Source organism: Epinephelus fuscoguttatus, linkage group LG2 (genome assembly GCF_011397635.1).
Source record: "Epinephelus fuscoguttatus linkage group LG2, E.fuscoguttatus.final_Chr_v1".
NCBI classification, from domain to species: Eukaryota; Metazoa; Chordata; class Actinopteri; order Perciformes; family Serranidae; genus Epinephelus; species Epinephelus fuscoguttatus.
The window spans coordinates 28,805,753-28,829,002 of NC_064753.1; the positions used below are offsets into that span (position 1 = coordinate 28,805,753).

Sequence of the window (23,250 nt, forward strand, 5' to 3'; positions counted from 1 at the left end):
TCAAAATGAAAGCTTTGTGTTGGAAATTCACTGTACTGTACAAAATAAAGTGTGCTTTTTACAAACTTGACATGTTTGCGAGTCACTTGCGACCCACTTTTGGACTGGATATACCGATACATCGGCCGGCCGATATATCGGGCCAATATTTGAGTTTTTTACTTGTATTGGCATCGGCCGATACGCATGTGGGTTCGCGGATTTATTTTTCCCTGGCATGATTTACAGACAGGCATCCACAGGCAGCTCTGTGTTGCCGGAAGACCCTGCAGCGCACATGCAGCGAATCCTACTGTGTACAGTAGTTGTTTTATTTATGCTTCAGCTTAAATATTTGTTTATTTTATAAAGACATTACTGGAAGATTTAAGAGCACTGAACTCTTTTTTTTATTTGAATGTATTATAATAATAATAATAATAATAATAATAATAATATTCTACCTGTTCTACCTCAACTTTCCATCTTGTTTTAGTATTTTTTACTGTTCAATAAATGTTTCTTATTTTAAACTTGAGACCTGTAATATTTGTTATCATTGTGTCATTTTTTTTATGTAAATTGAGGGAGCAAAAGCAGTATCGGCCCCAAATATCGGCTCAAGAAAATCGGCAGTCCATAATCGGTCATCGGCTAAGGGTGATGGAAAAAAATTGGTATCGGCATTGGCCCTAAAAAAATCCATATCGGTCTATCCCTAACTGCGACCCACCAGTTGGGAACCACTGCACCAAAGAGAGCATGCTTATTATTTTAGATTCCATTTCTGCCAGTATATCCCCCTAAATCCTACATGCTGGGCCTTTAAGAAATGAGTTTTGTGTGTGTCTTTTATTATAAAGCACTGTGATGTATGCTCCAGAGAGTCGTACATAAATAAACTTAACTTTCTCTCTTATATTTTATAGTGAACAGATGAATACATTTTAATGAGCACTGACCAGCTCACCACTGAGAAGCATACTGTGCAAGTTTGGAATTCATGTGGCTTCTCATTGTGTTGTTGTCAGCTATAATTTTTTTTTTAGGTATTTGTGGAAATGTGTCCAAATGAACATGCACAGTCTGAGATGGTTTACATGAGCTGACATTACAAAGATGCTCTTTGTTATTCAGCGAATGCTTCAGAACCGCAGCACAGAGAGAGTTAAGTGGTTTAATTTGGTTGGAGTTAACTCAAACCTGGGGGGATTTTACATTTTGGGTGAATATTTTCATTTTTGTGGTCACCTCAAGTTTGGACATGTGGTTCAGCTACTAAACACACCCAAATACTTTAGATATGTTTTAGAATATGCTGAGAGGTATGTGGAATGTAACTATACACATTTACTAAATCACCGTACTTAGAGAGTAACTTAACACCAGGCTGGATCTCCTGCCAGATTAGTGCTCTGTTGCACCTGTAACCACACCCACATGTGATGTCACAAGGTCCTGGAATATAGCCTACTGCTACTGCAGCGAGGTGAGAAGTTAAATCATTCAGTGTCAGCAAAAACAGGATTTTCAGGCAGTGTTAAGGTACACTTCAACTTATGTTTGATGTATTAATACTTAACTTTAAAATACTATATGTTACTCTAAAGGAAGACAGTTGATTGTCGAGTCTCATTCCCAGGTCATCAGATACCATAGCTTTGGGTTGGAGGTTTGGTCTGACCACCAACCCAAATCTTTGGTATTTGATGACTTGGGAATGAGACTCAACGATCAATTATCTTTCTTTAGAGTTACACACTGCACCTTTAAGTATGACCATTTTTTATTTAATGCTTAAGTACATGGCTAGCACTACATGTCTTGGTAATTAGCAGTAAAGATTTTACAGTACACAGAATCTGATCATTATATTACAAACAAAAATGGGCCTTCAATTATTTATCACTGACAGGGGGAATTCTGCTACATAATGAGCTTTTGATGCTTTAAGTAAATTATCCTGAGAGTGCACTTATAAGTAAGATTTTAAATGCATGACCAGTGGTAGAATGTGACTAAGTACATTTACTCAAGCACTGTATTTGAGTATAATATTGAGGTAAATATATTTCACTTAAAAACTCTAATTCATATTACTTAATGCTCCACAACATTTGAAACGGAAATGTGTACTTTTGTATGACAATTATAGTTACAAGTAACTTTTCATACTAATATTTTATATTCAGACCCTATCATCATCATCATCATCATCATTTTAAAAACAGCTACACAGTGTTCAAAATTAGCTTCACCTCGACCATCTACAACATTAAAGTGTTGCTTTGATAACTTACTACACAATACATAACACTGAGAGCAGCTATTCTACTCCAAAATGATACTTTTACTTTTGATAATTTAAATACAATATGCTAATATTTAGGTAAGATTTAAAAAAAAAAAACAGGACCATTGTTGAAATGACACTAAATACATATCCTACTGGACATGATAGTCATTTTGAGAAACATGTATTTCAGACGTCACCTTGACCGTTAAAATGCTGGAGAGGGGCTTTTCTACTGCATAATGATAAGTATGATACTTTAACTACATTTTGCTGATAATAATATTCATGTTCTGTCACTTAAATAAGATTTATTGTAGTATTTTTACCTTAAGGCATCACTGTTTTGACTTAAGGATTCCAAATGTCTTCCACCACTAAAGACACGCCTTAAATATCTAATTATGTCATTAAAATGTATTTGACTCAAAATAGGGTCAGTGTCTACATTCCACCACTCTCTGGCAGTGGTGAATGTAACTAAAGTATATACTCTCAATTACTGTACTTGAAAATGTCTATTTTATGCTACTTTGTATTTCTACTCCACTACATTTTGGAAGCCAATATTGCACTTTTTACTCCATATTTTACTCAATATTAGTTACTCTGCAGATTCAGATTACTGAGTCAAGTAATAAAGTATGTAGGGATGAGCCAGTACAGCAGAGGAGTCCACAGGTTTTTGAGTGGGGGCCAGATTAAATAATGTGACCTGGGGGCCAGCTGCTTCTTGCATCATGCGTGCTATTTTTTTTTTTAATAGATATTTTTTTAGGCATTTTTTGCCTTTAATGGACAGGACAGTTAAGTGTGGAAGGGGGAGAGAGAGGATGACATACAGCAAAGGGCCACAGGCTGGACTCGAACCTGGGCTGCTGCGGCAGCAGCCTTGTACATGGGGTGCCTGCTCTATCACTAAGCCACCGACGCCCCCAGCATGTCTGTGATATTAAAAAATATTTTACATACAAATGAGACAAATGCAACTGTTTCATCTTTTACTTAAAAAAGTTTTAAACTTTCCTCGGCTCATGAAAATGGCAGCCCCACGCTGACGACTCTACACTCCTTTGCTGTGGCCATGTCTGCTACCTAGCAGGAAATGTCTGCTGTTAGGTAACTGTTTGTTTGCTTCTTAACTGCCTGATTATGTAAACATATTACATCCGCCTGCATAGTTCTGATAGTCCTGCCATTGTAAGGTGAACGGATAAAATGGAAAGTGATCCTGCTTGATCATCCATTGTTGTGTGGCCACATATGGTATATTTTGAAAGACTTTTGACATGCCTGGAGTGCAGGATTATCTGTGTCTGTTCAACCAGCTAAATGATCTGTGTCTCTATTTGTAGAGATAATGGGTGGAGTTTAACCCAACAGTGGGTTAAACTGGAAGTGGGTTGGGCTTCACCAGAAATTAATATTTGGCTGAATCCAAATATCCAGACTTCACCACACTTGCAGACTCCCGGACTTTGCGGGTGTGTTCCTGGGAAGGCTATACACGGGATTTATATCTTGTTATCTGCAGGAACAGATGAGTAAGCATGAGTAAGATGAGTAAGCATTATTCATCAACTCATGTGACATCATTTTGACAGCAGCAATAGTTGAAGATTTGATTTCCCAGTGGCCACTCGCGGTATTGCAGAAAACAAACAAAAAACAAAACAATCCCCTGCAGCCCAAAAAGCATTTCCCACATAGTCCACTGTGGTAAAAGAGACATCTGTAAAACTGTCGACAGGACACCTCGAACTGCAAGTCAGTGATGAATCTTTCTAAAGCCATTTATATTTGTAAAACTTTTCTCAAGCTGACAAAAGCAATTTAAAAATCTGTGACCTCAAAGCAGGAACTGGTGGGCGGAGCCAACAGGAGAAGCACTACATGGAAGTAAAGCTAGAAAACTTTTTTGGGCGAATGTGCCAGGTGAGCAACTCCACTGGACTGAATAGGCGCCATCTTGGGGTTCGGTGTCTTATTATTAAATCTATGAAAATAATATGGGTTGATTGGTAGTTTCTGTATTGGGGGGCTAGTACTGTAGCTCAGTGAATTGGGAGGGTGTCCCATGTGTGGGGGCGGTGTCCTTGCCGCTGCTGCCATCGGTTTGGCCCCGGCCTTTGGCCCTCTGCTGCATGTCATTCCCTCTTTCATGCTTAATTTGTCCTGTCAAATAAAGGCAAAAGCCAAAAAAGAGAAGTTGCTATGTTTATAATTTACTAGAAAACTACTCACAGAACAAACTCAGGATTGAGCGTCAAATCATTTGTGATCACAAGAGTAAAGCACTGATCACACAATGAGGATTTTCCTTTAACATGAGTATGGATATTCAAAAAGTTTATTGGAAAGACACTCGTAAAAGTACATTGTCTGTACTCATTTCATCAGAGTATTCGTCTCAAACCTAAAACTATAAGGAATTCTCATGGATTAAGCTATCTGGCAGCTCCACCTTCAACAGCTGCAGCATTAAAGTTCACATTCATGCATCACTAATTATTATGAGGTCATGTCATGTATGGCTCTGAAATGGGACATTCTGTATAATGAGCAGGCTAATTTTACTTTTGCTACTTATACTGCATGTTAATGCGTGTACTTATGTCCTATAGAGTAAGAAATCTGAGCACTTCCTCCACCGCTGGTCTCTGGGCTGCTTGTCTGACAAATGAAAGGCATCTTTGTGTGCTGGGGCTGAAATGTATTCCTACGGGCCAGTGTGGAGGATTTCAGCATGACAATGTGTTGCAATGCTGGCAACATCCCCTCAGCAGCAGCAGCAGCGGCAGCGGCAGTGTTCAACTCGTGAATATTCATCCACGCTCCTCGGCCCCACCGTGACAATAAACAAGGCAGAGAGGCTGAATGCCTGTGTGAGGAGGGCAGGGGGCCAAGTCCTCACAAGAGCGGGGGGCAAACAACCTGTCTCCATGGCAACAAGTCCTGCCTTCCACTCCGCCGCAGCGGGCTGTGAGACAGAGGAGAGGGGAGGCAGGAGGGCTCTGTGTGTTTGTCTGCTCGGTTTTGGTTGGAAAGACTTAAAGCGGAGTTTATTGAGAGGGGCAGGTATCCGACAGAAAGCAGAAAAAGTTTTTCAACGCGGGATTTGAGCGTCGCGAAGGGGATTATAACCTCAAACTGTCAGCAGCCATGGATGAGAGGAGAAACTCGGAGGTAACTAACAGCCGTTATTGACGAGCTAACAGCAGGAGGGTTAAACTTTTAGCTAGCGGTGGGAAACCGGTACAAAGTACCCTAAAAACACAGCTCCGAAAACACCCTTAAAAGTTGTTTAACAAAAAGTGGCAAGGTGCGTTTAAGTGTTAGTCCTAATCTCCACATGTGACCATATTTGGTCATCGACATGTTTAAACGATGAAGTGCAGCAAAGCAGCTAAAACACCAGGGGTTGTTTTTTACAGCTGACCCTTTGAATGGAGAAAAATGTCCCAGCGGATACAGACAGTAACTCTGTGGATTGTAATTACACCAAGTTATCGCTTAAAACATCCAAAACGTCAAAGCAGCAGCAGATAAGCAGAAACAGGACTGCAGATCAGACCAATGAACTCAACATGTCCTTTTCCTGTTGGACTCTGAGGAGGGGAGACTTTTATTTTTCATCCTGGGAGATAAAACACACATGAAACAATGTGTGTGAACTTTGATTATGTGCTGTGTATCATGTCTTACATGCTTCTAGTCACATACAGCTTTTAAGATGGTATACATGCAGCTTTAATTGTTAATGCTGTACTGTATGTACTGTATACAGTACAGACCCATGTACTGCAAATGACAACAGTAAAGGTTTGTTGTAGGAATCTGAAGACAAAATGCACATGCACATACTTTATGTTCATGTCAGTATTGTACTTTTTCCTGTAACATACTCTGTTGTCCTACAGTAGTTAGTTAGAGGGTTATCATTTTAACTTTAGCTTGTTTTTTGGTGTAGGTTTAGGCCATGGGCTCTGCAACAAGTGATTTTCGATCCAGATGTGGATCCAGCAATCTCAAAGATTTGCCTTTTTCTTTCTTATGACCTCTTGCACTCACATACAGCTTTTACACAGTAGAGCATGCATGCAGTTTTCCTCGTTAATGCTGTATATAGTGTATGTGCTGTATGTAGTACAGATAGCCTAATGCATATGGCATACTGTTAATGTCATGTACAAAACAGTATAGGTTTGTTGTAGCAATCTGAAGACAAAATGCACATGCGCATACTTTATGTTCATGTCAGTATTGTAGTTTTTTCCCATGACATACTCTGTTGTCCAACAGCCTTGTTAGTTAGTTAGTTAGTTAGTTAGTTAGGGGGCTATCATTTTAACCTCAGTTTATTCTCTATTTAAATTTCAAACCTTCAGTACCAGATTATGGTGAAATTTGGTGTGAATTTAGGCCATGGGCTCTGCAACAAGGGGATTTTGGTACAGATATGGACCCAAGGATCTGAAAGATGTGGCTTTTTCTGTCTTATGACCTCTTGCACTTACTTGGATGAAGAAATCCTGTCCATGCAGCACATGATTGCCTTGTGTCACATGAAACTTTTGTGAATCTAGATCCTGTTTCAGATTTAAAAAATTCTAAACACAGCCAGTTGCTGCAGTTTTAACACATTCACACGTGTAGAGCAACACTAGCAAAGGCACACTCTTACTGAGTGCTTTGTAGTTTAAATATGAGAGGCTTTGCTTCGTCTATCATGAATGTTTATATGAGTTTTCTTAACAGATTACAACTTAAATCCTATGATCTTATCCTACACACTATAATGCAAACTCTAGAGACGTGACTGGCCTTCTTTAGCTCTCTTTTTTCCTCCTAAACTCTTTCTATTGTGCAGATCAAACAATGACCTTCCCCTCTCACTGGTTGGGACTGTCAGCACAAAGCTATTGAGGAAATTCTTCTCTGTTCTCCCTTCAGTTAAACAGGAGTGAGCCTGGCCTATCACCGGACACTTTTTGAGGGACTGTTGTTCACTCAGCATTATAATGAAAGGGATTTTCCTCTTTCCTGTTGCTGTCTATCCATCCAGATAGTTTTGCTGAATATCTTAAAAACATAACTTTGCACATACAGTTGCAATAAAACCAGTTAACTAAATAATCAGCATTTTTTGTGCATATTTTCCATCAGCATGTGTACTGTACTCTCAAGGAAATAGTTTTTCCAAATGTGCTTGATATGACGCTCAATGTCACTCGGTGTGTTGTGTCGGGGCTACAGCCAAGGGCTCTAAACCTGAGCAAATGATGTTCACAATGTTAGTTCTATGTTTCTGAGTTAACTGTCCCTTCAAGGATGTCTGGTTGTTGTGATGATGAAAAATTGAACTAGGTTGAACTGGGTGTCGGCAAAATGTTTCACCCAGCATTGAATCCACCAATTATTTATTTAACTGAACCTGTTTGAGAACATGTTTTGTACTCATAATTTCAGCAACCTGTTCATCATGATGGAGAGATGGAAGAGTGCACAGTTAAATGGAAGTGTCATCTCTGTAAATCCTCTTAATGCTCTGTTAGGTTGAGCTCAGGTGCTGCAGGTGTTTGCTTGGAATAATCTGCACAATATGAGCTGCCAGTTTCAAAAATGCTACTTTACTTTTTGGTGGCAACACAAGAATTCACACATCCCTTTTCCTGTTTTCAACACTCTACTTTTTAGACCTGCAGCTAGACAGTCAGTCATTTTTAACCTTCACTGAAGTGGTCCTTGGTGAATGCTTGCTGTTCATCAGTCACACATTTTAAAGGGACAGATCACCCCAAAATCCAAAATACATATTTTTCCTCTTACTTGTCGTGCTTTTTATCAGTCAAGATTGTTTTTAGTGTGAGTTGCAGAGCGTTGGAGATATTAGACTTAGAGATGTCTGCCTTCTCTTAAATGTAATGTAACTAGGTGGCACTCAGCTTGTGGTGCTCAAAAACATTTGAAAAACTCAACAGCAATGTCTCCTTCCAGAAACCATGACCCAGTTACTCAAGATAATCCACAGACCTTGTCGTAAGCAGTTTCATGCAGGAACTATTTTTTCCCCCGAACTACACCCGCTAACAGTATCACTGCACAGAAGGAAGCGTGCATCAACATGAGGCTTGTGCTCGTAACAGCGTGCAATGCAAACATTAATGGCGTCCTTCTTGGCTGAGCTGTAACTTTAGCTAGCTCAGTGGTTTGCTAGTAGTAGATGCACATATCCTTCTGCGCAGTGATACTGTTGGCAGGTGTAGTTTGGTAGACAGACCGTAGTTCTTACATGGAACTGCTCACAACAAGTCTGTGGATTATCTTGAGTAACTGGGTCATGATTTTTGACACAGACATCACTGTTGAGGTTTTTGTGCTTTGATCTCTACAAGCCGGGTACCATCTTTGAGAGAAGGGAGACATCTCTACAGCCGATATCTCCAACACTCGGCAACTCACAAAAAAACAATCTAAACTGATAAACAGCACTACACGTAAGAGGAAAATATGTATTTTTGATTTTGGGCTGAACTGTCCCTTTAACACATGCCTAAGACTTGCTTAGTGTTAAAGTCTGATACTTCTGGCCAAAGAACAGCTCTGAAGAAACAGTGTTGTTCAGGGTCTTGCTGAAGGGAACCACAGTCACCGCTGTTTGGAGCGGAGAGAGTATTTCTATATCATTTCTCCTAGGCAGATTTCTCAACTGAATGTTGGTCACGTCACAAGACCATCACCCTTAACTTTAACCCCCAAGCTCAACAGAAGCTATGAACCACTGAGAAAGAATGCATCTTTAGATAAGAAAATCTACTTTCACATTTTATTGCCACACATGACAAATCCATCCTGGTGTTCAGTTATATTTGTAACCTAAGCTACAAGTGTTAGGCTGTGGTGTGTGATTGTAATGTAGGTTAGTTGGAAGTTGGACTCAAGATGTATTTAAAGCTGTTTTAGGTTTGTCAGTACAAAAATTACAGAAAAGAAATGTCTTTTTTTCTTGAGAGGTGTGTTTGACTGTTTGCTGGTGAGAATATGAGAAGCTCTCTGGTAGTTTGCCAGTGTGAGCTACTCTTAAACACTTCCATGATGACACTGATATATCCGTGATTTATAATCCTAGATTTAACCTCTGACTTTGCTTTGACAGTTGCTGCTATTGAACATTTTCTTCTGCCGCAACTGGGAAACGGTGGCATCTCTGTATTGACTCTTTAGGTTTCCTGTCGAGTAATAATTAACTGGCAACTGCAAAGTAAATAAGTTGTGCATGTCACATTATAACAAGATCTCTCTATGTACTGTACATCCAGTGAGTTGCAGAGAATCAATGGGATCTGCTCGATACCATGTCACCATAAAATGAAATCACTGTGCCAACATTAGCACGTCACGAGATGCCTTTATTGATTCAGGATGCCTGCTCAGATACAAGCAGTACATGATCAGCTTTGATGTCGGGAGTGCTGGTGCCAATGTTCGTGAATCTTTTGGCTCATAAACGCTTGACAGCAACTGTTGTTGTTATCATCATTCACTGACTACGTACGTCAAGAGTAGTAATGCTGGTGTGAGCTTTGAAAACCAGATGACTGGCTTACGTGGAAAATTGTGTGTACTGATAAAGAGGCATTTAGCAAAGTAATGATCGAAGTGATGACATTGCATGTCCTCGTCCCACTTCTCTGTCTTCTTACACTATCTTAAGAATTTTTACATCACGTTTGTTGATGGGAAAACACATTAGTTCTGCTTTATTTTGCTCATTTCCTTAAAAAATGTGTGTGAATCGAACATTCAGATTGAAACTCGGATTAAAACTTCTCATTAAATGACAAAAAGGTCCAGTTTCCCCATTTTTACCCCACCTGAAGCTGATAAACCCTGACAAATATGCTCATAGCAGAGAAAATGAGCAACAATAAAGGTGATTTCCAAGTTGTTTTTGTTGGCTTTGGCTCAACTTTGACTTTAAGACAGAAACAAACAAGAATACATCTTATCAACATCATGTCCTTGGAAAAGTCAAAGACTGCGTGTCAGAGGTCAGCTCTGTGACACTGACTCCAGCCCCCCTGCTGCAGCTCAGATGGATTTAAGCCTGTTTTCCACATGCCTGCCTCTGCAGCTGTGCATGCTCATATCTAGGTTACACAGAAGGGTTTTTCCTCTGTTCCACAAAGAGAAAATATGCCATGATTACTCAGAAAAAAAGCTGAAATGGCTTAAAAATGAGATAAAAAAAAAAGGTTCCAAGAATTGGTTCCACCTGGTCCATTGAACCAGTGGTCGAGTATGCTGGTAATTATATAGGTATGGCTGTGTGCAACTGCCAGTAGCATCAACCTTGGTGGTTTTCTTTTACATAGAGACACAGTGAGGCCACCGCAAACTGGTATAAAGAAACAGCAGGTTGTGTACAGAATATACATCCAGAGGGGCTTTGTTATGTGTTTGTACATCTCATATGTACAGTTTGTGTTTAAATGCTTTTATCTGTGTACGTATAAGAGCTGGATACCCTTTGTTCAGCTGAACTCCCACAACGCTCTCGGTTTAACATGATCAGACCCAACCAGCTCAAGTCTCTTTTTGTCCGCGGTAGACAAAACTGGTCTTTCTGCAGATATTGAAACAATGGCGTGGATCAGTGTGTGGGCTCATGCCTGCCAGTAAGTTGTGACGTGTGGAAAGAGTTGAGAATTTGCAGAGATTTTCACTCTTCCTCTCCCCGTTCCTTCTTGGCTGCCTGTAAGTTCTGCGGTGGTTTTTAAAAACCCTTGAAGTCAGGTTGCTGATCAGCAGAAACTGAGGACCAGGTCAGCCAGAAAAGCAGAAGAGGAGCAAGAGGCTCTGATCGTGTTTCAGGATGAACAAAGATCTTACACTAAATCCAGTCCCTGGCTAATGAAAGTTATGACGTCACAAAGTTGTTACATAAAATCTTGCCTTGCTCTCACAGTCTGAGCATCAAGTGCCAGGTGCTGAGAGAGCGCATATTTGAGTGTAGTCTTTGTTGAATGAAAAACAAGCTCTTGGCATCAGGTCCAGGTGTTTCGGCCCCTCTTCCTTCTGTTTTCTTTCACCCTCTGAAAACATTCTTTAATATTTTGAATGCAGCCACAGGTCTGATGGATAGGGAAAATATTAGTGCATTCCTGCATGTAGTGGAGAGAACTGTGTATCAGATGATATGTCAAATGGTGACAGGGCCAAGGACATGTAGACTCTCCTTTGAAAGATATTTTACCTGATAGTCTCTCTCTTTCACACACATGCACACACCCACACACACGGCTGATAAAAGACTTACTTTTTAACCACATCTCCCTCTCAAGGACGCATTGGACACAAAGAGCTCTTTTATTCCAGCTCCAATAGTCTAATGGAGACACTGTTGTAGTCCCATTTCATGAATATGCCCTTGTTGCTGAAGAAAATATGCGTCATTGATATGCCTCTAATCAATTAGTACTTCTGGTATATGAACATGACACAACCAGGAAAAACCCTGCCATGTTGAATATCGTAAAGGGACAGTTTGGCTTTTGAGATTTGTCATTATGTCAGAGCCAAAGACTGACAGAGTCATGGATGCCTTTTTCATCTCTTTGGATGGAAGTTTTGGAAGTAACTGCTACATGTATAGGGATTAAAAGTAGGGAAGGAGATCTTAGTTCTCCAAGGCTTAATGTCTTTGTTTGACAAAGTTATAAGTAGTAGCGGGAGTAGTTGTGAAGTTTCAGTCCAGCCTGTCTGTTGTCCTGTAGTTTTTTTTTTAGGAGTGTTGATGTGTTAAATACAATGTTGAGCATCCTGTCAGGATGCGATGACATACGTCGAGACGCCACCGGGGTGTGTGCATGGGCTAACATGGAAAACAATGGGTGTGGGTGTTTTCACGTGTCATATGCTGCTAGTATGTGTTGTCCCTTATACTTTCCCATGTTTGTCACCTGATGTGGTTGGTATATTTTTAAAGCAAAGCATCAGTGATGAGGTCAAACAACCACTCTGTGTCTTTCCTACATAGTAATCATATTAAAGATATTGTGATCAATATTTTTATATTAAAGTGGTGGAGTGTTATAGTGTCTTCAGATTACTGATAATTGATTATCAGTGAAGTTTCCAGTTGTGGAATCCAGTAAGGGTGGGAATTACCAGATGATCCATGATACGATATTATCACGATACTTAACTCACATTACAATATTATTGTGATATTAAAAATGTTCGATATGCTGGGGTGTCGGTGGCTTAGAGGTTAGAGCAGGCGCCCCATGTACAAGGCTGTCACCGCAGCAGCCCGGGTTCGAGTTCAGCCTGTGGCCCTTTGTTGCATGTCATCCTCTCTCTCTCTCTCTCTCTCTCTCTCTCTCCCCCTTTCACACTTGGCTGTCCTGTCCATTAAAGGCAAAAAATGCCCCCAAAAATATCTTTAAAAGAAAAAAAAAAAGTTCAATATGCTGAGTATTGCGATAAAATATAGTGTGATTTATTACCTTTATTTCCAACTGTAAATTACATCTCTAAATGAAAACTTTGTCAACATCTGTTTTAACTAATAAGATAAAGTTTTCAGTCTGTTCATCTCACTTCAGCCATTTTTTTGCAGCAGCGAAGTGTATGTAGTGGACTGAAAAAGCAATTGATTATATTATTCTAGTAGACCACCAAAAGCTGAATTGTATTTGTAATATTAATAATTTATATAATAAAAAAATCAATATTTGACACTGTGTGATGATACAATATTGCCACACAAAAGTATCATGCTACATGCTGATTGTTTTTTCCCACCCCTAGAATCCAGCTATTTTATATTTATATAATATTTATACACTTGAGTATTGATATGTTTTGAGATACTATATCATTTTTTTAATGAATAGTTTACATGCAAAGGTTTGTGTCGGTGGTTAATATTGTATATTGTTTAACCCCAACTGCTACATCCTTCTGTGTCGTAATCTATCTTCAACCATTTGACTCTTTCACTCCAATGTAACAACTTATCGGTAGCGTAAACAGAATTATAAAGGGCACACCACTAGCATTGACAGTTATGTTTAAAAAAAAAAAAAAAAAATCACCTTTCTTACAGTACAGCAGTATATTGCAATATCGAATCCATAACCTCTGTATCATGATGCGTAATGTATTGCCAAATTCTTACGAATACACAGCCCTACTGGAAACAGTACGCTACCTTCTCAGCACCTAATAGCAGAAAGATAACATTAGCAACTAGCATTGTGAAACATTTAGCAGCTAAAGAGTCAGATGTTTCCCTCAGGAGCTGGTAGAGACCAAAAACAGAGCTAAAAGAGGGTGAATTATATATGTACATATACACACATGCCCAAAATACACACACATGCACAAACAGGACCTATACATGCAATAGGCTAAATGGACAGAGGGGGCTGCCGTGGACAGGTGCCCTGAGTGGTTGGGGATTTGGTGCCTTGCTGAAGGGCACCTTGGCAGTGCCCAGGAGGGGAACTTGCACCTCTCCAGCTACCAGTCCATGCTGCATATGTGGGACTTGAATCTATGACCCTCCGGTTCCCAACCCAGGTCCCTATGGACTGAGCCACTGTGCCGCGGAATGTTGGACTTAAATTATATATTATATTATATTCATCAGTCGGTCACTAACACAATAAAAACTCCAAACAAATGATGATGCTGTTCTGTATCTGCTGGATGTGCATATAAGCAACAGCCTAAAATTTCTGCCATGTCATCTTTATCAGTGAGCACTATGGAGAACCTGAAAAGTCTGAAACTAAAATGATTGCATCCTGTGAGATATTGTGACGCATGTACGCACTTTTTGCAACATACTACAACATTCACTCAAATGAACTTTTGTATTTGATGTATAGAGCAACAAAATCTGAATTTCCTGACTAACACCCTCAGGCCAAAGTGTGCACATATGCATTCACATCTCTTCATGCAGTCATATATACGAGACGAAACCAAACAAGCTAACACTAATTGATCGGCATGAAGCGGTTGACTTCTCACTGTTGACCGTTAGCTCGCCTTTGGCTCTGTCATCTCAAGAGAAAATTTGTCTTGAATCTGGTTGAATGCACTTTAAAGGTACTCTAGAGCTTTCTTAGAAGTGCTTGTTTACAGCCTGTGATTTTGTGTAGGGAGATGGTATCAGACCTCAGGAAGTCAGTTGGCTAACGCCTTGGTGTTTACACTGCAGAGTCCATCTTGGGCCTCTGTGACCCATTTCTGTGATTGTAGCTTTCCCAGTCCAAAAAATTAAAAATGTTGAATTCATACTAATAACCATTCCTTAATATTAATTAAGTGTGTAGGGCCAACACAGTTTTAAATAGTTTGATTTTCTTCACTTCTGGCAGCTGATAGCAGCTTTTTCCCTAATCTCTGTATGTTTCCTTTAAAGTGTTACAAATTGAAATGACAGAAGCTTCATGTTTTCAGTCAGAGAGAGAATATCGAATATCACTCCAAAAACATGAAGTATTTTTTCAGCAGGTATTAATCAGACGCAAGATTTCACACAGCTGCCAGTATGTCTGAATTTTATGTAAGCAGAGTATTTTCATTTGGTTTAATTTAGAGAATGAAAGATTGTATTTCTTAAACTCTGCTTATTTTTGTCTCAATTTCCTTTTTATTGCGCCTTTCCAGAATGATTTGTTTGGTTTTATCATGCAATCAGGGATAAATTATCTAGCTCATTTTTGTTCCCTTTCACTATCCAGAAAGTATTTTCACAGGACGATCATCTGCTTCTTGTTCCAGAAGTGACGAAGGCTTTCTAATTTATAATCATTTAAGAAACTTTGTAACAAATGCCACCTGTAAATTTGACACACTGGTTAATGTGTGTCTGGATAGTTTTCAATCCTGCAGTGTCCCTGCATCACAGAAAATATAGTCCTGGTGTTCATGTGCTTTTTTGCTCCTTTTTTGTGTAAAACCACACTTTAAGTGTAATGGGTTTTCATAGAGAGTTATATGTAGGACAGGACAACATCATTCTTTGATGACAATAATGATGCATGCCCTGTCCTCTTTGCACAGTCCGCAGTTACAGGAAATAGCTGACAGCAGGAATGCTCCCTCTCTCCTCATCTGTCTCTATAGGACTCAGCTCCACCACTGGTTGGCTGGCTTCTTCATACAACAACTTCCTGTAAACAAGCCATGCTGCCAAGCACCCTCCCATCCTCCACCTCTGATCCCTAGGGATCTCCATTTGACCTCCTTATGCACCAGAACAATCACTTTGAGCCTTTTTGAAAGGGTCATTGCTGCATTTCAGAAAGTGATTTTCAGGGGCAATGGCCAACAGTTTGAACAAGCTGCTGCTCTAATTTGAGACGAAGTCCAGGAAATGTTTATTATAAGAAAGATGTCTTAAGAGTTCTGTCTGCTGTTAGGACTGCTGTCTGCTTAAGTGTTGAGTAGTTTATTTATACTGAAACTGATTCACAGTCCATAAGTAATAACACCGTGCATCTGTGAGAGCATGCTTTAAACATGTTCAACTACATTATATTATGGCAGGGGCAGAAATCTCAGAGTTGAGTATCACCAAATTTGGAAAATAAAGCCAAAACTATCTGCATAGTCAGATAGTAGAGCTAGACAGATAAATTTCCCAGGCTGATATATCGCCCAATAGGCGTGGGTGGTAGGCTATCTATTTTTTCATAACTTTCTTAAATCTTTTGAGTATTTTGTATTAGTGTGTGGTTCTTGACAGAGCATCTAATGGTATCCCCACCATTTGCAGTCACCATGTTGCCCAGCTCAGTTGCCTTTTCGACCAGTAAAGACTGACCCCTGGTGGCTGGTGATGTGCACTACATAAAATACATCCTCATTACAGCATCTCCGTATGAGTTTAATAGATAGAGGAACATCTGTATTTTTGATGGTATTGAAAATCATATATTTGGGATTTCTAAATACCCTGATATACCTTAAACCGACAAAGCCTATTGCCCAATATGATCTTATGGCAGATACGTCAGTAAAAGTAAAAAAAAAAAAAAAAAAAAAATCAGAATTGTCAGTAGAGCTGATACCTTTTGGTTAGTTCACCGATTGGTATGCTTTTGTCTGCTGAAATTCTCATTAGTTGGATGATTCTTGGTGTTACTGTCATGAGGCTCAGCTGGGAGTGATGCCGTGCTTTGATGGTGCAGCATTTTTTCAGCTGAGACACTTTGTGCGCATCTGGTTTCTGGTGCAGGGTAGAGTACTTGCTCTGGTCCTTGCTTTGGATGAAGGGATGTCTGAAGCATGTAGAGAGAGAGAGAGGACAGACCTTCTGGTCTTTGTGGTCAGCACTATTAATTTCTCCTTCATTGTTGTTGTTCAGCAATTGTACATGTAGGATGTGACAGATGGTCCTTGTGGTATTTGTCCAGCCCTTCCTCCACTGTGATTGGACAGCTGCACAAAAATGATAGTGACAAATGTAGCATTTTACCCAAAGTATCAGCTATTGGTAACCAGAAAACAAATGCCAAATGTGCAGGGCTCAGCACAGAATAGACACTCAGCGCCTTGTCACATTGCTGGTGTTTGTAGCCTAGTGGAAATACGTGGCGCTCTCATGGCAAAGAATTTTAAAAATCTGCATGCTTTAGGAAAAATGTTTGGTGGACACATAATGCTACCTTAATCTAGACATAACCTGTAGATTTCCCCCCCAGTATCGACCAATCAATTAGTTGAGGAGTTGGTACAGTTTCAGTTGACTAAGATTTTTTTTGGTTGACTACAGCTATAACTGTCAGGCTATACTAAATATCACTAGGAATAAGTGATCAAATGTGTTTTGTTTTGTGATTTAATCGAACTGACCCTTCAATTAGATTGTCTCTGCTATCGGCCGCTGCTTTTAGACTTTGTAAAAGCGCTGTATCAGCAGCCACTTGAAGTCAGCAGGTCTGCAGCCCTCTGAAATTAACATGTGCCGAAGTGCAGCAGCAGACTCACAACAATCCTACCATCATTAGCTTGATGAAATCGAGCACAACAAACACAAAATAGCTACAAAATAACAAACCCTCATTGTCCAGGCACTCATCAAACTGGTCAGTTATTACTCATATTCTCCTAGTTATTGCCATTATTCACAGGGACATTACATTCACAGGGTAGCAGCCATTTGAAATAGCTTTCCGCTTTCCAAATTTGGATCAGGAGCTTGTTTTAATATTGTCATTTAAGCGGTTTTCATTGCAGCAATGTAATGTCTGTGTTGTTTGATATGAAAATATACTTTTTTTTCTTATGAAGGAATAGCTGTGCCCTTTTCTTTGGCACAACATTATCTACATGTTGTCTTAGCTATGCCACTTACTTTTAGTTTTTCGTCTGCAGTGTTGACACTAAAGATTAAACATGGCACCAGTGGTAAAGTGAGGTGCTGCTTTGTAGGATTTTTTTTATTTGCTTGCCTTATGAAAAGTTGCCAAATGTAATAGCTACCTTTCTACCCTACTCCCATGTTAATCTGTGATTGAGAAAAGTCAACTGTGTCAAATTAAGCCAATAGGCACCATAGGTTTATTTATTGAGTCTATTATTTCCTATAAAAGTCCTGTTGTTATTGTTGGAACCTGTGATCATTCCTTGATGCCAGAGTTAAGCAGTGTCAGACCTACATTAAAGCCAGGTGGTGAGTGCAGCTGCAAAGCCAAGTAACATGAGTTGACCTATTCTCACTGTTGGCACACCCAATTTTGTTTTGGGACCTAGCTGTGGTCTTACAGGAATGTTGGCCATCTTGTTTTTGATATAGCTCTGGATTAAATTATTGCTAATTATTTGCTTTTGTGAATCTACTAAGCCTATGTCCATTTAATATTTTAGTAATAGCCTGTAAAAAGATGGGAAACTTTTCTCCATCTAACCAGCACCCAGATCTCCCTGCTCATCTCCCAGCTCAAATCTGCTGAATGATCCAAAACAAGTCATCCGGTTAATTTTGGCTGGAAACAGCCCAGTTTTATTAAAAGACCATCTCTCCATCAGTGAACTACGTCTTTATTCACAGTCTGAATTCCTAATAATGCTCACTTACAAAGCCAGACAGCCTTCAAAGAGCTTGCAGTATGACTTCATGTTTATTTGCTTATTGAAATGTGAGGAATGCTGCGGCTTTTTCGAATGTCTCACATCCTTGTGTTTGTCCATCAGGTGAGTGGGCGGTTTGCAGACAAACATGACTGCCAACAAGAGTTCGAAGGCTGCGCCTCGTGCAGGAGGGGGTAAAGCTCCGCGGGACATCCCCGACAGGTCAGTGACATGTGGGACATCAGGGGTGGGCTGGTTAATGTGCACTCTCAGTTAAGTCACATGGTTTCAGATTATCTGACAGAAAGAAAATCAAGTGCTGTACTTAATATCAGTTTATTCATCTTCAACTACGTCTGTCTTATCGAAGCTCAGTTTGTTGTAGTTTTTCTTTTTCCACCCGTGGGAAAGATTGACTGATGATTTTCTGCCATGATAAGACTTCCAAAGCTTTGGCAAGTACGATCCTGTATCCTGGACAAGGGCCCCATCCAGCTCAGATCTGTGAGTAGAGAGCTGAAGCTTGTGTTAGCATGTTGAGAGCTGACAATGTCCTGCTGGGAGAGAAAAACAAACTTTGGGGATGATATGCGATATCTAGACTATTAGTTCTTACAATTTATCATCCTGTCCATTTTCTTTTAAACCAGAAAGTGTTTTTAGGAACAGGCAGGCTGGTTTCATCTCACATACAGTAGTTACACATGATCCTTGTACTTCACAGCTGTGAAATATAGTCTGTGTTCATGCTCTCGCACTAACTTGTGACGGCCTGATGGCTGATTCTGAGCAGAATGATTGTTGGTAATGGTGCTGCTATCTGTATTGTAACATAGTAATGCTACTGTTTGACTGGCAGTGCTGTTTGTGAATTCCTTCCTGATTTTCTGTGCTGATGAGGCAGTGGTGGTAAACACACACGGGACAATATTTCACACACCGCAAAACATAACGTAAGCTGTGCCAGCTGGTTTCTGTAATGGCTTGCGGTGTAAATTAGGCCGAGTGGAAGTGGCAAACCACACAAGTGTTAATATTATGATGGAGAAAAATAGCAATCATTTGCTGGTAAATGTTCACCTCCACCACTACTCCCAGGATAAAGTTGGTGAATGTAAATGTGAGGAAGACACTAATCACAGTAGCACAGAGCTCTCTCACCCTGCTGGCTGCATCCCTCTGACATGATTATTGTGCATTTAACCTCAGCCTCTTTTGATAAATTTAATTGTCATTCTAGCAGAGCCTTATTAACAGCTTGCCGTCCTCATGGGCTCATGGTACCCTAGATTCGTAAAGATCACAGAGATGCTTTGCAGCTCCCCTGTTTAAACAGATGGAGGGAAATTAGTTGTGTTGGATAATGCTACACAATGCATTCCCCCAAACTATGAGATCGACCAGGGAGGAATTTCTAGGACAAATTACACCTTCACTGAACTGTGTAGCCTCAAGTGGCACACATGGCAACATGCAGCAACATGGTGGATAAAGCAATACAAAGCAAAACAAAAAAGTAAAGTAGGGTGTGTTTAATTCTTGTTCTGTGATCTTCTGTGAGGGAATTATTTTAATTAATGTCCTGCACCTTTGAGATCATAAGCAGATTCAAAAGCAAATAAACTCCTCAAAGGCTTGAATAAAATTGTGCCGGGTAATTCATAAACAGGTTCTGATGGATGATAAAGTTTACATATGTTGAACGGTAATAGCAGAAGTGCTGTTTGTTTGAGCAGTGTGCTCCATCTATCCTGGTCAGTAACAGGAAGTGGCCTGTGGTTAGCATGCCCTGAAAGCCTGAGTGAAAGCCAGAGGCCAGGTTGTGACTGGCATCCTACTCCATGTTCAGTATGTGTGGCCAGCCCCCGCTAAAGCTGACTAAACGAGACTTATTTTTACAAGCATGATCTAGAACCCCCTGAAAATCCCCGGCCTTAAAATAGACAGAAATTCTGCACATATTTTGTTTTTGTATTTAATCGAGAGGTCTTCGTACTGCAGTTTAAATTCTGTTTTACTACACAATAAGTCATCCTAGCTAAATGAAGCCTAGTTATTATAAAATCTGTTTTTCAGTGGCTAATTTTACCCTAGCTGTGGATTGAATCTGCTGCTCTGTAAACAGATCAAATTTTAGTACTGTGTGGCAAATATGTAACAATGTATGAACCAAAGCAAACAAACAAAACATAAAAAAGACACAAAGTACACAAAAGTTAAACATATATGTAATTTATTTGAATAATGTCACCAATTCATGGATTGTGAACCTACAAGTCCAAGTAAGGACATCTAAATAAAATTATTAAGTGTTTTTAAAGATTCAGTTTAGATCACTTCAGTCTAATGAGCATTTCAGACTAGAGATACTACAATATGTCGTGCACTTAGTTTTAGGGTTGGGCAATATATCAGTATCGTAGTATCGTAGCTTGTTTCATTTAGGATGTATAAAATAACTCTTTGGCGAACATCGAGCATAAATTGTCACATCATTTTTTTTAAGTCATGGCATGAGACTCGCTTTGGCATTTCAGTTCTTTGGCTCCCTCAAATGGCTCTCTCCTGATAGTGTGTGAGCAGGCAAGGATCCAGGCCACGACTATTAAATTGTACTTTGTGACCATGGAGCACCAGTGCAACTGGTAGGTATTATTAATATATGAACTGGAGAGTTGTTAGTTTGTTTCCTGCTCACAGTGAATAAATCCTTATTCGTCTTTCAAGAGTGTGGCAGTTTACCTGAAATCCTGAGTGCAGAGCTGATCGTCTTCCTTGCGCTTTTTATAAGTGTGTAGGCCAAAGATATTCAAAGATGTTTAACATATTGCGATACATTGCTGTATCGATTTTCCCCCTACCTTTAATTATAACCGTACTTTATTTAACTGTAATGTAATTGTAGTTAAGTAGTTGAGCATTTTAGTGGCTCACAGTAGTTGAGAGGAGATTTCAAAATATCGAGATAATTGTTTATCGCAATATCGCTTAAAAATATTGTGATATTATTCATAGGCCATATCACCCAGCCTTACTCAGTATATAAAACAAAACATAGATGCAGTCTCTGTGAAACATTCACATTCACAACATGAAGCCAGTCTTTTCGTCTACATCATCTTTTTATGACTTGTTTACTGTCACATTGGTGAAATCATGGCTATGCGTGGAGATGGCGCCGGATCCTTCCCATGTTCTAACTCCAGTGGTCATCAAACCAAAGAGCAAAAAATTTAAATTGCTGTGATTAACTCAATAAACCATACTGTTACTGGCATTAGATTTAGATTACTGAGTGTTTGGTCTGGTTGCTACTAAAACATTCCCATTGATACTTCGCCTCAGAGACATGGCTCCCTCTCTGGCCATACTCCTTGGCAGAAGTTTAGTTGGGAGTTTGAGCAGAGAACCAGTAGGATTTTAATGTGCCAGACTCATTCTAATAGCTCCCTGCTGATGCACTGCAACATGTCATGTGCGGGACTGCTGATTAATATCAGAGCGCTCAAAAAGTATTTTCTTCATGAAACCATACGGCCTGTGTGACTCACTGTAGGCTTTCAAATATGAAAGTCGGATATATTGAGGGATTGGAGTTTATTTTGAACTCTTTTCAGGCTCATGTTCGTTTATGTTTTCATTAATAACTCCAGTGAGATTTTTATAAGAGCTTAATTTATTCACAGCAAAGTTTAATGTTTAATATAGACCTAACATAAAGTAATGTCTCATGAAAACCAGCTACAGTGTAGAGCCTTAAGGGAAGTACAAGTTTGCGTATTTTTAAAACAAGACATAAAACATGGCTCAAGACAAACTAGGCATGTGATCACAGAGCTAAACCTGGGTACTGAATTGGCTTTATTTTGAGGCTATAGCTGTGTCTCAGTTCAGGGGCTTCAGCCTTCGAAGGCTGCATTTGAAGGCGTCACATTGGCGCAACCAAGGCTGTACCATTTTGAAGGCTGCTTCAAATGTGGCCCAGAAATGCAGCCTTCTTTCCCAGAGTGCGGATGATGCAATGGATGAATTCTTCGTGGCCCAGCCTATCCCAAGATGCGTTGCACACCAGTAATGATTATATATTAAGTTTAATTAACTATCAAACAACTATCAAATGGCGTTGTCTCCGGTGGTGAATCATCTCCTCATGTATCCAAAAAAAACAACAACATGTATATACAATATATACTAAAAATCCCTGGGTACATGATTTAGGGCTAATCAACTTACGAGCAAGCATTGCTAGGTAACACGAATACCAACTGAACAGCTGGTGATGCAACCAGGAGATCTTCCGCAGACTAGACCATCCCGTTTCAAAGACCGATTGGTTTGGTTGATGTGGTCTTCAAAGGCCGTGCCTTCAGTGGCTGCAGCCCCTAAATTGAGACACATATTTTGTATGACATTTTATATATGATGTACTGTTTGTACATTTGCGAATAGCTTTGCTTTAAATTGTTTGTACTGTAATGTCTCTATTGTTTTAGCTTCATACCTCACTCTGGCTTAGCATTTGTGTTGCGCATGGCCCCTGTTTACTAAACTAACAAACTAAACCAAGTAGCCATAGTAACTGTAACAACAGTCAGGTTTAATGATCTACCTGAAGCTTTTGGCTGTTATTTGATTTAGATGAGATTGCAGATTAAAGGTTATACCTCCTGGTAAAATCTCAGCATTGCTTTACTGTAAGTCCCCCATTTAGCATTCATAAGCAGCATATTAACACTGGTTGAATTGTTTATAACACACTATAAAGTATCTATCTGTGTTATTATATGCACATATTTCTTATTAATAATGTATGAATAGCTATAACTCTGATAATAATATAAAACATGTCTTCATATGAGAAATTTTTATTATTAACAAAAAAA

At 39.6% G+C, this 23,250-nt stretch overlaps 1 protein-coding gene across 3 annotated transcripts in view; it reads left to right on the forward strand.

The window, feature by feature from the left end:
* dennd2b (DENN domain containing 2B) overlaps window positions 1-23,250 on the forward strand; it is a 74,711-nt gene that overhangs the window by 3,651 nt on the left and 47,810 nt on the right. Inside the window, exons 1-2 of one of the 3 annotated variants that reach the window (XM_049598127.1) lie at window positions 5,163-5,458; window positions 18,491-18,589. In XM_049598127.1, the coding sequence (XP_049454084.1) occupies window positions 18,516-18,589 (74 nt within the window). In that variant the 5' untranslated portion in view covers window positions 5,163-5,458; window positions 18,491-18,515. Of the gene's footprint in view, window positions 1-5,162; window positions 5,459-18,487; window positions 18,590-23,250 lie in introns of those variants that run through there. The other 2 variants (XM_049598136.1, XM_049598144.1) reach the window with 2 other exon arrangements.